The sequence below is a fragment of the Physeter macrocephalus genome, chromosome 4 (genome assembly GCF_002837175.3).
Source record: "Physeter macrocephalus isolate SW-GA chromosome 4, ASM283717v5, whole genome shotgun sequence".
Taxonomy (NCBI): domain Eukaryota; kingdom Metazoa; phylum Chordata; class Mammalia; order Artiodactyla; family Physeteridae; genus Physeter; species Physeter macrocephalus.
Window position 1 is genome coordinate 3,346,350 of NC_041217.1, and position 14,964 is coordinate 3,361,313.

A 14,964-nucleotide genomic window follows, 5' to 3' on the forward strand; every position below is an offset into this window, starting at 1 on the left:
ACAATTTGGAAATGTCTTTTAAAATTACAAATGCATATTCTCTTTGAGCCGGCAGTTCTTCTTTGAGGAATTTATCCTACAGATATGCTGAAACTCATTGAGAAATAATAGGAGTCAAGATTACTCATTAAACCATTGTTTGCAATAGTAGATTAGAAACCATATTTAACACTTGTTACCGTAGGAACTGATTAAATACATCACAATGCAGCTATGCCAAGAATTACTCTAAAAATATTAAAGAAAGATGTAGAAATATTCTGTGTTCAGAGCCAGCAACCTACAGCCTGTGGGTCAAATCAGCATGGCCTGATTTTGTAAATGCAGTTTGTTTCTCAGAACAGCCGCATTATGTATTGTTTATAGAAGTGTAGTCACTGGGCTTCAGAGCTGAGTAGCTGTGGCAGAGACGGTATGTCCCGCAAAACCCCAAATATTTGTTATCTGGCCCCTTAGAGAGAAAGCTTGCCAGTCCCTGCTATTTACAGTGGTATTTTATGTATCCAAGATATATGTTTTAAGTAAATGAAGCATTATACAGAACAGTGTGAATATTACGTTAACATTTTTGGATAAAGGAGGGGGTAACAAATGTTGGTGTTTTCTTGTTTGTGTATTAAAAAACTCCCACTGGATAAACAGGAAACAACACAGAGGTTACCTTTTAAGGTAGGTGGAGGCACTGGGTAAATGGTGGATTGGGTGGGAGGAATTTTTTTTAAGTCTCTCTGTGTTTTTATACTGCTTAATTTTTTTTTAATTCGTGTGATGCATTACTTACTCAACAATTGTTTAATAAATTACATTTTAAAACATTTTAGATAAATTAAACATGCACTACATCTGTAGACTGTTACTAATTGAAAAAGAGCAGGGACTTCCCTGGTGACACAGTGGTTAAGAATCCGCCTGCCAGTGCAGGGGACATAGGTTCGAGCCTTGGCCCGGGAAGATCCCACATGTCGCGGAGCAAATAAGCCCGTGAGCCACAACTACTGAGCCCGTGAGCCGCAACTACTGAAGCCCACGAGCCTAGAGCCCGTGCTCCACAACAAGAGAAGCCACTGCAGTGAGAAGCCCGCGCACCGCCACGAAGAGTAGCCCCCGCTCGCCGCAACTAGAGAAAGCCAGCCCGCAGCAACGAAGACCCAACACAGCCAAAAATAATAAATAAATAAATTTACTAAAAACAAAAATTAATAAATAAATTAAAAAGAAAAAGGGCAAAAGTACCAAATTAACCAGAGCCTCCCAGTCCTCTCCTCTATGGTGAGGGGCAAAGACGGGGCTCTTATGAGAAATACTCACATAGATAATTTAGATAATATCCAGTGTATAACAGGTACAAGAGTATTTTAATTCTTAGCTATCATTCTGTTTGGAAAGAAAAATCCTGTATTACCTAGCACCAATAACAAATAATAAATAACTATTCTTGCAAATCTTAGTGATTTTGTTGTTTATATCAATGGCATTTATGAGCTTCCTTCAAATCATTTCAAATAATATTTCTGAAAATTTTCCATGAGAGGATATATGTATCACTGATTCACTTTGCTGTACACGTGAAACTAACACAACAGTGTAAATCCACTATACTCCAATAAAATTTTAAAAAAATAAAATATTTAAACAAATAAAAGTTTGCCATGACAAAGAAGGAGCTGAACAGAATGCATAGATACCAGAAAAATGAAAATGGTCAGAGACAAAATGATGAAGATATAAAACCATGTGGCTGTTATGCATTTTTTACTCACATCAATATAGCTGGCATTGATATAGTTGGACCCTGCATCTCCGTTTATGTCAGAGAGTTCAACACGGTTATAATCATCTGTTCAAAGAAAAGAAGTATTAAATAAGTGAAATCATGAATAATCAAGTAGACCACATGTATGGAAATCCAGTTCTCGATGAGCACTTACAAGGAAGGATGTCAACGTAGCGGTTTTTATTCTGGTTAAAGGGTTTTCGAGCATCCTTGATAGAAAACTTGCCGAATACCCTCGGAATGCTCTGAAAGACACAAAGATCCTTTGGGTCACAGCAGATTCAAGAAAAACCATTTCCCCTTGCCGCTTATCCTTTTGAGCAAATGACACCTCCTGGAACGTATTTCCTTTACACCGATGAACAAGTTGCATATGGTAATTGAAATGAACATTATTAGGAATTATGCAAAAAACACTCTTTAAGAAAAATGAATGATAGGCTACTTGGAGAATAAATCCCATGAGGGAGAGCAAATTTAGCAATTATTGCTCTGCCACTTTAAAATTCACTGAAACACACACTTGGATGATTACCTAGGGCAGAAAATCAGGCAAATGCGTTTCGAGATACAGCTTCATAACTAGTATTCATACAATGAGGCAGCATTGTCTGGAAATGTTGACTAGTTTTATGACAGTGAGTCTCTCTTCTGTTCTGCAAATATCTGCTAAGAAATAGCTGCTTTGACTCCGTTGCAATATTACGTGGGATAAACTATCAAGGCAAATGGTTATACAATACATTTAAGGTGAATTACGTTGATAACAGAGTAAACTTTCTCGTCACGTATCGAGAAGAGCACACACCTGGAATTCAGCCAGGAAGAGCCTCCCTTCATCAGCGATCTTTCTCTTGTAAGTTTCCAACAAAATATCTGCATGGATGGGCTCCACATTCATCAGTTGCTTCTCATCATCTTTAAACATAGTAAAGATTCACGACTAGTGTTAATGTCTCTCTTTCCCTTGTTCATGCAAATTTCGTTAACTATATACCTTGGATTCAGTCCTTAGTGTCTTTCCTTCTTATACACATTCCACCTGGAAAATCTCACTCACACATAAAGATTCACCTGTAAACTTATGACGTCTAAATCTTGGGCTCCAGCCCCCTTCTGGCCTTTGTACTAATCTTTCCCTCTTATTCTCAGAGTTTCCACTCAGTTATTCCATAGGGACCTCAAAGTCAAGATGTTCAAAGTAATTTTCCCTTTGTTCTAGTATCTCAAATCTTGGCAAACAGGACCACCATTCACAAAGTCATTCAAGACGGAAACTTCCAGGTGACCCACGATTTCTCCCCCTGTCCCCGTATCCAACAGGTCACCGTGTACTTTCCATCCTTTCTGCCTGTGGTCACACTCAGGTCTCCTCCTCACCCACGTAAGGACACCTTCTCGACTCTTCTCCCTGACTCCAGCCTGTCCCCACCCTGATTTATCTTTTAAACTGCCACAAATTCATCTTCTGAAATACAAATAGGAGCGTGCAGCTCTGCTTGTTGAAAATAAATCTCACACTATTGTTTGTGCTCCATAGCCTAAAGCCTAAAGTTTCAATGTCTAATGTGATATATGATCCCTTTTTATCATCTCACCTGACCCATCTCAACCACACTGTTTCCTACACTTGCTTTACATCTTAGGCGTGAATGTTCTCCAAGTGCATCACACACTTTCTTGTCCTCATGTTTCTGTACACACTGTTCTCTCTACATAGAATGTCCTTCCTCATTTTCTATCTACAAACAGATTCCAGACCAAATATCACCACTGTGAGGATATCTACATTTTTTGTTGGATTAAAAGCATTTTATGGCAATAACAATACTCATCTATATTGTAAATTTTTTTTCTTTTTATTGTATCTATTTTAACGTGTGAAATACTGTAAACATATAAATAAGAGAATATGATGAATACTCTATACCCAGGACTCATCTTAATGTGATAATCTCTATAGTTGACTGTGAACAGGTTGTGTTAATATTTTATGCCACCAGAGTGAAACTCATTATATGCTAGGCTGGTGAAATAACTTACTAAAGAACAAAATACATATGAATGTAAATAGCTGTAAGTGTATATGAATACTGAAACAACTCCTACTATCCCAGGTATATCTGACAGTATTTTTTCAGTATTCATGTTAATTTCCCCTATTTATTAGATGAAGAAAGAAGATGTCCATTAGGGTTGTACATTTATCCTTTTGTCCGTGGAAATTTTCTATCCAATCATAACTATCAAAGTGTCCATGTATGGCTGCTTCTTTGGGTGGCTGGAGATTTCCGGCATTCATTCCTTCTGACCTAGGGTCACGTTCGGGGTTTTATGGAGTTTGGGTAAGTTCTAACCACTCCAAGGAGCAATCAGTGTCAACTTTGAGATAAATGCTCCTTGACCCCTGGCAATGGTGCCCCTCCTGTCTTAGGTGCCTGTGACTCTTGTGATCTTCATCCATCCCTCAGCCGACCTATAAAAACTAACCCTCGGGACACTTTATCTCCCACTTTAATTTATTCATTGACACGTATTGAATGCACGTGCCCACCCAGGTACTGGGGATAAAGCACTAAATGGGAAAGGAAAGCCTCCCTGCCATCCCAGAGCCCATAGTCTAGGCAAGGGAGGAAGATTAACAAACAAGTGGAATATAAAATACAGTGTCAGGAAGATTCTGCAATGGAAAATAAAGCCTATTGGGGAGCTCCAAGGAACTTGCCCAAAAGCTTCAGCTTATGGATTTGGGACCTGCCCCGGCAGAGGGAAACCCTTCTGAGACAAGTTAAAACCAGATAGAGGAGTTCTGAAATGTTTCCTGTCTTGAGTAGGAAAAAAACAAACTATGTCCTATATCATAAATATGTTTTCAACTTCTTTATCTCCTGCCCTTTAAATGGATCAAAAATCACATTTTTAAAGAGAAATGAAAGAAGTACTATAAAAGTTTTTAAAAAGAGAGAACAAACGGAATATGTTTTCATTTCCTAAGTCAAATTGCAATCTTTTGTCATGTCCATCAATGTGCCTTTAGTGGGAACATCCAGTGTCCCACCCTTGCAGGGATGTGAATACACTTGCACTCCTCATTTGTGTGGCTTTCCATTTGCTCCTTCCTCAATGTTTCCCCACAATCTTAGAAGACCCAGATTCCTGCCTTCTCCACAAGCAGCTTTCCATCTTCCATCTTTCTATAGAACCACACACAGTCCACGACGATGGTATCTATCAAATCTGTCATATTTGTCCACATGTCTCTCTTCCTCTGTTAGATTCTAAACCTTTAAAAGCAGAGTCTGTGGCCTGTCACTGACGTATTTTCAGTGCTGGCACAATATTTGGCATACTCTGGGAAATGCATAGATCCTTGCTGGTTGAATAAATACATAACTTAAGTTTCATCACTGTATCCACAGAGGAAGTCCAGGTTAGATTTTTTAAAATATTGAATTCTTATCTCAAATGAGTAGATTCAAAGGGGAGGGGGATAATCACCAGTAAAAAATGCGCATACTTACCCCTTTCAACAAGTTCCTGCTGTTCATCTAAATTGCTGTGAAAATAAGAAATGTAAGTTTGCATACCCTTAAGAAACATAGAATTTAGTTGGCAATCAATTTATGTTTAATGAATGTCTTGAAGGAAGGAGGGAGTGGAGGTGCGGAAGACAAAAAGGAAAAGGGCAGGGGATGGGAGGGGACGATGAGGGGGGAAGTCAGGAGGAATAAACCAATCACGGGTGGTCAGCCAAACTCGGATAACTGACCACATTATTTTATTTGGAACCTCTTGGTTTTCATAAAATGTAGTTGTTCCTGGACAGAGGAATGCATATCCTTCCCTAGATACTTCTCTCCTTTGTCATTTCTAGATCTCTCTGACCACTTTGTACTAAAAGAAAAGACACATTCTTTTCATTGGTTATTACTAAAGGAAATCCGTCCAATTATTAGTGAACGTAGAAAATATTAATATTTAATATAAACCAATAAGACCATGTGAAAGTCTTTGATCAAAAGGTCAGTGATGTCCTGGACTTTGTGCTGTCATCTCTGAATTCACATTTTTCACTTAATTGGTTCCAAACTGGCCTCATAGATGGGTTTTCATCATTATTACTACTATTATTATTTTTTCATCTTAAAATCAACTCTTACCTGGATCTTTTCTTTTGCAGATCATAGATTTTATAGAGAACAACAAGCAGGGCTATTGATGTCACAATAATCAGAAATACCAGAAATATGATCACTGCATTAGAATTATCTAGAAATGAAAAAGGACACATAAATAGAGCTTATTATGTCAAATATTTTGCTGGATTCTTTGAAAAAATCACCTTACAGTTTAACGTTTTCATTTCTTTTGAAGTTTTCAAAAAATACAATTTTTAGAATGAGATCAAAGACAATACATTCCTGATTTTTAAAATCTTGCCTATATTGTTCAGAACCAATGAAACATTTCATATTTTAAGAATGACAGAGCATAGAAGAGAAATTCTCTTCCTTCCTATCAAATAATGTCCTTTTATGAGATACTATCATTTAGATTTAATTCTCTTTCTTTCAGTCACTCCATTTTGAAGGAACGGAAGAGGTAATCTAGTTTCAATTCTCAGAGAGAACCTCCTATAGTTTAACTTTATATGCAGAAGTAGGTAGCCTCTTAAGGGGATCAGAAATGTCTCTGCCCCACAGAGATAAACCTGCTCATTGAGGTATACAATCAGTTAACCAAGGGACAAAATTATTTCATTCTACAGTTGGGATTGGACTTACCCTGACATGTATTTTCACTAAGGTTTAATGTGAAATCACACCCTTTCTTGGAGGAAGGGCAGAGAAAAGAGAGTGTATTGGAAATATCCTCTGCCCTGAATAAGTAAGTCATACTGTTTGTCTGCAGTGAAAGTGCAGTAAAGTACCACAGAGGCATTAGGGAGCCAGATTTAGCTCCACCACTTCCTAGTTGGGACCTTGGCCCAAATCCTTATTATCTTTGTGTCTCCATCTCTAATTCCTAAAATGAGGCTAAACGAGTTTGATTCACTGTAAACATTTAGCATCATGCCTGGAGCATAGTCAGTACTAATTATTCACAATTCACACAAAGTATTTTGAGTCTTTAATGTGTGTCAAACACTGATTTAGGTACTTAAGATGTCTCAGAGAAAAAAACAGACAAAGACCCCTGTCCTCATGGGACTGATGTCCTGGGACGTAAGACAGAGAGTTAAGAATATACACAATAAGTAAGCGAATGGTAAAGTAGGTTGGAAGATGATAAAGACTGGGAAGGTAAGGAGTTAGCTAAGGAGGTACTGGCGGATGCTTGTTCTAGGCACAGGTGTAGTTAGGCGAGAGCCTGGAGGCAGGAACATGCCCCGTGTCCAAGGAGCAGCAAGAATCCAGAGAGGCTGAAGTGGAGGGAGAGAGGGATAGGCAGCAGGAAATGCCATTTGAGAATATGGTCAGGAGTCGGCGGAAGACGAGGGTCAGGTTGGAGGGCCTTGTAAATCATTTTAAGGTTACATTGTTTTGTTGTTGTTGTTGTTTGTTTTGTTTCGTTTTGTTTTTTGCTTCACTGCGTAACTTGTAGGATCTTAGTTCCCCAACCAGGGTTCAAACCCAGGCCCACTGCAGTGATAGCGCAGAGACTTCACCACTGGACCACCAGGGAATTCCCGGTTACACGGGTTTTGGGGTTAAATGTGTAGCACTTGCAGGATTTTGAGTAGAGGAGTAATAAACTCTGACGTGTGCACTATACAGATCCTTATGACCCCTTATTGAAAATGCCATAACCCAGGCAAAATATGACAATGGTTCAGATGAAGTTGATGGCTCTGGAGTTAGGGGAAGTAGTCATCCAGCGCTACAGTGAATGGAGATCAGGAAGGCTGTGGGCGGAGCAGCCTTCTGAGGGGAATAGAAGCTCAGTTTTGGATTTGAGAGTCTGAAAGAACAATTAGATGCCCAAGTGGAGGCGCCAAGTAGGAAACTGGATATGCAGATCTGAAGCTCTCCTACCATAAATCTCGCGAGAAAGGGGCTGAGACTGGACATTAATTTGAAAGTCTTCAACACAGAGCTGTTACTTAAAGCTATGAGATTGACTAATTCACCAGGAAATTAAAATTGGATAGAGAGGAAAGAAATCCCAAGACTGAGTCCTGAGACACTTCAGTATTCAAAGGTTGGAGGAGAAAGATGAAACCTGCAAAGGGACTCACAAGTGAAATAGGATGAAATGAGCTTTACTGTTGGGAGGTGCAGGGGGTAAAGAAATAGGGTGGCAGCCGAAGAGGAAATAGGGTCAAAAGAAATATTGTGGTTGTTGCTGTTTTTTGTTGGTTTTTAACAACTGCTTCTTGATGAGACCCATCCAGCACAGAGGGGAAATCATGATGCAGGAGAGAAAAAGAAAACTGTTACATCAGGGGTTTTGGTTGACAGGACAAGGGATTCAAGAGTAATTGCAAGAGAGTGGTTATGGATTATGGATTATGGATTAATGGTTAATCCATAATGATGGATTATGAATTGACATCATGCACAGAGGGAGTGGAGCACCCAAGGGGATGAGGGGCAGTCCATCAGGGTTCACTACCATGGCTATGGTTCACGAAGATAGGGAGAGACTTAGTGTTCTTACTATTTTCAATGAGGAAACAAATTCAACCCTCTTCAATCATGTTTCTAAGGCAATACAGAAATTGTACGTTTTAGGCAGGGGTAGGCTGAGAAGACTGGGTGTTTTGAAGGAAATATATGGTGAGCAGAATTCCAAGATATGGTGCCCAAGATTTCCAGGTCCTGGTTACTTCAGAAAATACTAATCTAGGTACTGCTGCAAAGCGATTGTGCAGAGAGAATTCAAGCGTTGAGTCAGTTGGGACTGGAAGATATGGAAATTGTTCTGGGTGAGCCCAAACTAATCATGAGTTATTTAAAAGCAGAAGCCAGAGATCTAAAGCATCAGGATCCCACACACTGCTCTGGCCTGAAGATGGAGGAGTTCAGGTGGAAAGAACATGAGGGGCCTCTGGGAGATGAGTGCAAGCCCTGGTCTGCAGCCCCCAAGTAAATCGGGTCATCGGTCCCACAACAGCAAGAAACAGGACTCCATCAACCTGGGATGACCTCGGAAGCATTTTTCTGCATGTTCTCCAGATAAAAACTCATTCTGGCCAACATCTAGATTTCAGCTTTGAGCGGAAGACCTGGTCACATGGAGCCGGAATTCTGACCTACGGAACTGTGAGCTAATGAACGGGTGTGGTGTAAAGCCACTGAGCGTGCAGTAATTTGTTGGACAGCAAGAGAAAACTAATACAAAGCATTACCTCCCTGTAATTTTGCCTGGAGACAGTCCATATAGCTCAGTGTGACTGAAGCACATCCTCCTCCCCTCCCTGGCTTCCTTCCTTCCTGCCTGTGGCTGACACTGGCTGACTCTTAAGCACACCTCTTTTCTCTTCCTTCTGGACCAGCTTTCCTTGCTGTTAAGTGTGTCCAGGTAACTGAGATAAGGGTAGAAGGCATATAAGCCTCTTTTGAGTCTGGTGCTTCCCCCCTCTGGAGAGACCCTTCACGTCCTCTCTTCTCCAAACTGCTGGCTGGATGGTGGTTGTCATCACAAATTCAGAAGCCACGTGTGGGAGAGGTGAGCCCCCGTGTCAACCTGGAGTTTTGAATGGTGTGTGGAGCAGAACTCCACCCTCTACATGCCCACAAACATCCCCAACTGGTGCGGAGTAAGAAATAAATGTCTATTCTGTTACTTCACTGGCATTTGGGGGTTTATCTGTTATAGCATCCATCGTTGCCTTAATTGATTGGTTTATCTGTTATAGCATCCATCGTTGCCTTAATTGATTGGTTTATCTGTTATAGCATCCTTCGTTGCCTTAATTGATTGGTTTTTCTGTTATAGCATCCATCATTGCCTTAATTGATTGGTTTATCTGTTATAGCATCCATCGTTGCCTTAATTGATTGGTTTATCTGTTATAGCATCCATCGTTGCCTTAATTGATTGGTTTATCTGTTATAGCATCCATCGTTGCCTTAATTGATTGGTTTATCTGTTATAGCATCCATCATTGCCTTAATTGGTTGGTACCCCTCTTCATCCCATACTGACTGAGCAAATGCTACGTGTCCTAAAACTGTGACGGTCTCTGGGGATATGAAAGAAAATAGGGCATTAAAAGGCACCAGTTCTGAGGGAATTTTCCTTATCTTTGGGGGAAAACAAAGGCTAGACAGGTAAATAAAATAACTATACATTTTCCTTATATTTAAAGGAAAAAAATAAAGTGGTAAGAAAGTAAGGGGAACCTATTTTCTATATGGTCCGTGGAAGACTTCCTGAGCATGAGACATTTCTCCTACAACCAGAAAGATGGAGTGACTCAGCCAGGCCAACGGCTACCCAAACAGCCTGTCTCATGCTCCAGATGTCTCTAACTGGAAATTCATATAAACGGGAACATAGAAAATTAATTTCAGATGGAGATTGTCAGATGTCAGAGCTGAGTCTACATCCTGGCTCTGGCATTTCTTTGATTCTTAACACGGGGCAAACTGATTAAATTGTCCGAGTTTAAATGTTCTCATCTATAAAATGGGAATGATTTGATCTTCTTTAGAAAGGTGTTGTGAGGAGGCCTATACATGTGTCGTGTATGTGTCTATATCTATATTTATGTCTATATGTACGTCTATCTATCGAGTGGGAAAGAGAAGGTCAGCAGCACATACTAGACATTTTGCAAAAAATCGCACCAAATTGTGTTGAGTGAGCATTGCAATCATAGCAATTAATTAGGGTTGTTGGTTCTATAGAAGCATGACGTAGCATCAGATGTGCCTCCATAAACGTATTAATAATAGAACAACCAAGGCTTCAGGTATGTCTTGTGGCCTAAGACTTGCTCTTCTCCCTTCTCCCTAGAAGCCCCTGTAACACTGACCGAGGTGAAGATCCATGATGGCAGACAGGATGGGAGACGGGGAGCCAGAGGTTGAGAGATTTTGACAAGTTTTGGAAGGTAGGAAACAAAGGAGAGGAAGCCACAACCAGAGAAGCATGTGGTGACAAGGGACACACACCTTCCCGAGAACACCTGGGCCTCAAGCTCCCAGGCGCCATGGACAGTGGGAACCAATCAAAAGACCAAAATGGCACAATCGAGTGTCTGTTTACAGAAAAACCAGGCATCTCTTGAAAGACACACCAGGGAGGGGACACAAGGCTACTCTTTGGAGAAATGGAATGGAAGAGGTAAGAGTCTAGAGGTAAAATCAGGCTCCTAGTAGAGCAGGGAGGAGGCCCAGCACGGAACTGAAGCAAGTAAAGAAAGTGTCTGCATGCGGAATGGTTGGACACTGGCCCTGTGACGTCCCCTGAAGGACCATCCCGCACCCTCCACCCTACAACGAGGGCTAGTCGTGGACTCATTTCTGGAGATTATGAATGATGCCGGAGAAAATAAATCAGTAACAGCACAGGGAATCTCCTCAGTCAATACGGCCCCGTAAGGACCACAGAACTTCTAATCACCTTCTCCCCTGTGTCACTGTAACTATGATCAGACTGCCCATGAGAACGGAACTCTCAATGAAACCCTCAACACAAAAGGCAGATGCCAAAATAATACATCAACTCATGATTCCAAAATGTGACTAAGACGAGCTCCAAAAAGACTGCAAAAAAGAAAGTGGAACAAAGAAAACTTCCCAGAGATACAAGTCTCCAGGTCACGAAAGCCAATAGCATCCAGGAAAATAAGTGAAAAAGACCCATGTAATACCAAGAATAAAGAGAAAAGCCTAAAAGTTCTAGAGAGAAAATAAAATGAGGGAACATACGAGAAGAATGAGAAACAGGATGGCATTAGAAATTAATACTGGACGCAGGGTAACAAAACTGAAATACTTTAAATTCTATAGTTTTAAACTTAGAATCTATGCCAGAGCAAAATATTGATTGTGTTAGAATAGAATACAGATATTTTCATACCTGCAGAAATTAGAATATTTTCTTCTTACACTAGAAGATATAAACCAGTGAAATTAAAAAAAAAAAAACCATGAGATTCAAATACAGCAATTCTAAAATGGGAAACTGATAAAGGAAAATTTTATGATGGTACCCTCAGAGAGTTCCAGAAGAAAAGGACCCCAGGAGTTCAATTGGGAATGTTGTCAAAATGCAGATGATGGAATGTGATACCAGAGAAACTCAGTAACACATTTCTAGCAGCTGTGCTTTTGCAATTCGAAACCCAAGACCTCCCCTGGAGTAGATGTCAGTATTAAAATGTGAGGACATTATTTATCTCTTATGAAAATGCTATTGTTAGCAAAGAGTTAATACTTTTTCTCCTTTATGGGAAAAAAGGAGCATGGGATAACCCTCTAGCTCCACTGAAGTAGAAATCTGATAAAGATGGAATAGTGGCTGTGTCACCAGGCAACATTGCTAATGTAAACGCAATCCCTGATTTCTAAATGGCATCTGGACAGGAGGGTTATGTATGAATGACGGTGTCCTGGTGGGAAGCCCTGGCCTTGATTTCCCTGAATGCACTAACCCCTGGCACATCTTGTTACTGGGTGCATCCCTGTGGGCACATCTGGTAGCTATGCCTGTGGAACTATTATAAGAGATACATGGGGCTTCTAAGCCGGGGTCGCTCCCACTCATATGGCCTCAGTCGCCTCTAGAGAGTTGAAGAGTTCATAGTCCCCGGACTGCAGTGGGCAATGTTACCAGTATTTTCTTGGCCAGACCCCCTTGCTGGCTGTGTTTCCCACTGTGTGTTTCTCTGAGGGAGATTGTGCCAGGCCTGGCTTATTAAGATAGGAGTATGAAATGTCCAGTGGAGTCTATGACCCCAAGAATAAATGCCGCTGCTAAATTATTTACATAATCAGAAAAACTCAATGAAGCTGTTGTTATGGTAAGGGCTTATCAAAGAAAAGTATATGGAAATAAAGTCAAAGATACTTGGCTGAATTTTTTTGGCATTTCACATTAGGAGCTTTTATTTTATAAATCTGAGCAGAAAGAACTAAAACTTTGAATGGGACTTAGTGAAGCAGTTTGGAAAATAAGCTGTTTTTCTATCTTCCCTCTTTGGAAAGACTTGGGAAAATGAAGCATTAATGATTGTGCACGTGCGGGTAGTTGACAAAGATGGAGAAGTGGCAGGTGACATCAGAAACAGCCTGTGCTTCGTAACACTGCACCGGGAACTTTGAATTGAATTGAATTGGATTTACAAAGCTAACAAGTAGAGAAAACTTAAAGCAGTGTGCTAAGTCTTCTTCCTCCACAGGCTCAGATCAATAAGCAACATTAAAACTCTAGAAAGAGCAGCAGACAATGTCGCTTTTATATATGGAGGAAACTATACGAGAATTGAAGACAGAAATGGTGAAAAGAGGTCATTTTGGAAAGCAGAACGACCGGTGGGGAAAGGTGACACATGGCTTTCTTCATTTCAGTGATTTTTTTCTAGAGTGACCTTTATTTTGATTAAAATATTTTAAAATATTAGTGACAAAACATGAAAAAGCCATACTGTTATTAGGGAATGTGTATCCTAGCTCAGTTGGGTAAATCAGCACAGATTTGTGTGTAACGCCTGCTTCTGCTAAGCAAACGCTTGAGGGACAGAATAAAATAAGGTGACAATTTCTAACACATACACAAAACAAACATGCTTGTCACTAACGTGAAGAAATGCCGTAAGCATAATCATAATATTAGTCTGTGCAGATAAATCCTTTATGAATTATTTTATGAACTCTTTTAATAATTTAATCTCTTAATTTGAATTTAAGATATTATATTTTAATATGGTGTTCACCTGTACATCTGTTTGCACACACAACTTAAAATATAATGTTTTTGGAAAATATATAATATAAACATTTAATAATTAAACATGAGTAGGAATGTAAAATAATACAGCTAAGTGCTACTATATATTTAATATAAATATAATAAATAGCTAAGTGATGACTTACAAGATGTTGATTGTGAAACAATTTTTGGATGACCAGGATATTCCCCATTGTGATAAAAGACCTGAATTTCAGTAATAAAAGAGAAGATAGTTTTCTAGTGTAAATTTATGAATCACAACATAACACATACATATTTGTCATACATTGTTGTTTATTTTCATAAAAAAATATACTGGTTAACTTTAATTTAAAGTTGAAACTTTAAGATTATGTCAATACTTTATTATCAAAATGTTTTAAAGAAAATATTTACCAGTGAAAAAGATATAAAAAAATCTTAGCCCATTTAGCAATAATAATAATACTAATAGTTATAATCAGCAAGAATACGTGAAAATGAAGGAATAAAATCCAACACATCAAAATGTTCATCATTTAAAGTTCATTCCCTATTAATAGGCTAACATCTTCACATTTCTTTAAAAAGGAAATTCTGCTGTATACTATTTAGAAGAGTTATACATAAAACATACAAAAAAGTTTTTAAGGCCAAGTGGAAACAATATAATGTAAGAATCACAGTATTTATATTCAAGTGATACTTAGTTCACAAGGGTAAAAATGATAAAGAGTCATGATACAGGGTAAACTCTACAGTATAGACATAAGTAGTTCAAAATATTGAACACAATAAAGCAGAACAATTTAGATATACAAGGGAAACTGCATGGAGCAAGAAAGCATTAAGAATCTTCAGCAAAAAAACAGCTGAAGCAAAAATAGATCTGAATAGTATTAATAGAAGAGATTAATAATAAATCTTGAAAAGATATATCTAAGCTTTTACCCCATGGAGTGTATATAATATCCTCAGTACTCACAGAGTATTCATAAATATTTATCACACACTGAGATGTAAAAAATACTGTAGATTCCAAAGGGAAGAAATTGTAAAGGCCAATTATCTTTTTAAACTAATAATTAATTGCAATAAAAAAATGCAGGAACCAGAAATGTAGAAAAGTCTCTTTAAAAAAAAAAAAGATAAATTAAAAATTCTTCCAAATTACAATTATATACTCTTTAGAAATTATCAATAATAAGAACAATCTACTTTAAAAATCCACTTATTAAATTTTATGTCAGTCATTGAGAAATTAGTAATAAGTAATATAGACATGGAATAGAGTCAAAATTTTACCA

At 38.8% G+C, this 14,964-nt stretch overlaps 1 protein-coding gene across 1 annotated transcript in view; it reads right to left on the reverse strand.

Annotated features, from left to right (window-relative positions):
• PTPRC (protein tyrosine phosphatase receptor type C) overlaps positions 1-14,964 on the reverse strand; it is a 119,392-nt gene that overhangs the window by 19,798 nt on the left and 84,630 nt on the right. The window contains exons 14-19 of the mRNA XM_024130585.3: positions 13,822-13,882; positions 5,935-6,043; positions 5,296-5,330; positions 2,583-2,692; positions 1,929-2,019; positions 1,761-1,837 (exon numbers count right to left, since the gene is read on the reverse strand). Coding sequence (XP_023986353.1) covers positions 1,761-1,837; positions 1,929-2,019; positions 2,583-2,692; positions 5,296-5,330; positions 5,935-6,043; positions 13,822-13,882 — 483 coding nt within the window. The remainder of the gene's footprint in view (positions 1-1,760; positions 1,838-1,928; positions 2,020-2,582; positions 2,693-5,295; positions 5,331-5,934; positions 6,044-13,821; positions 13,883-14,964) is intronic.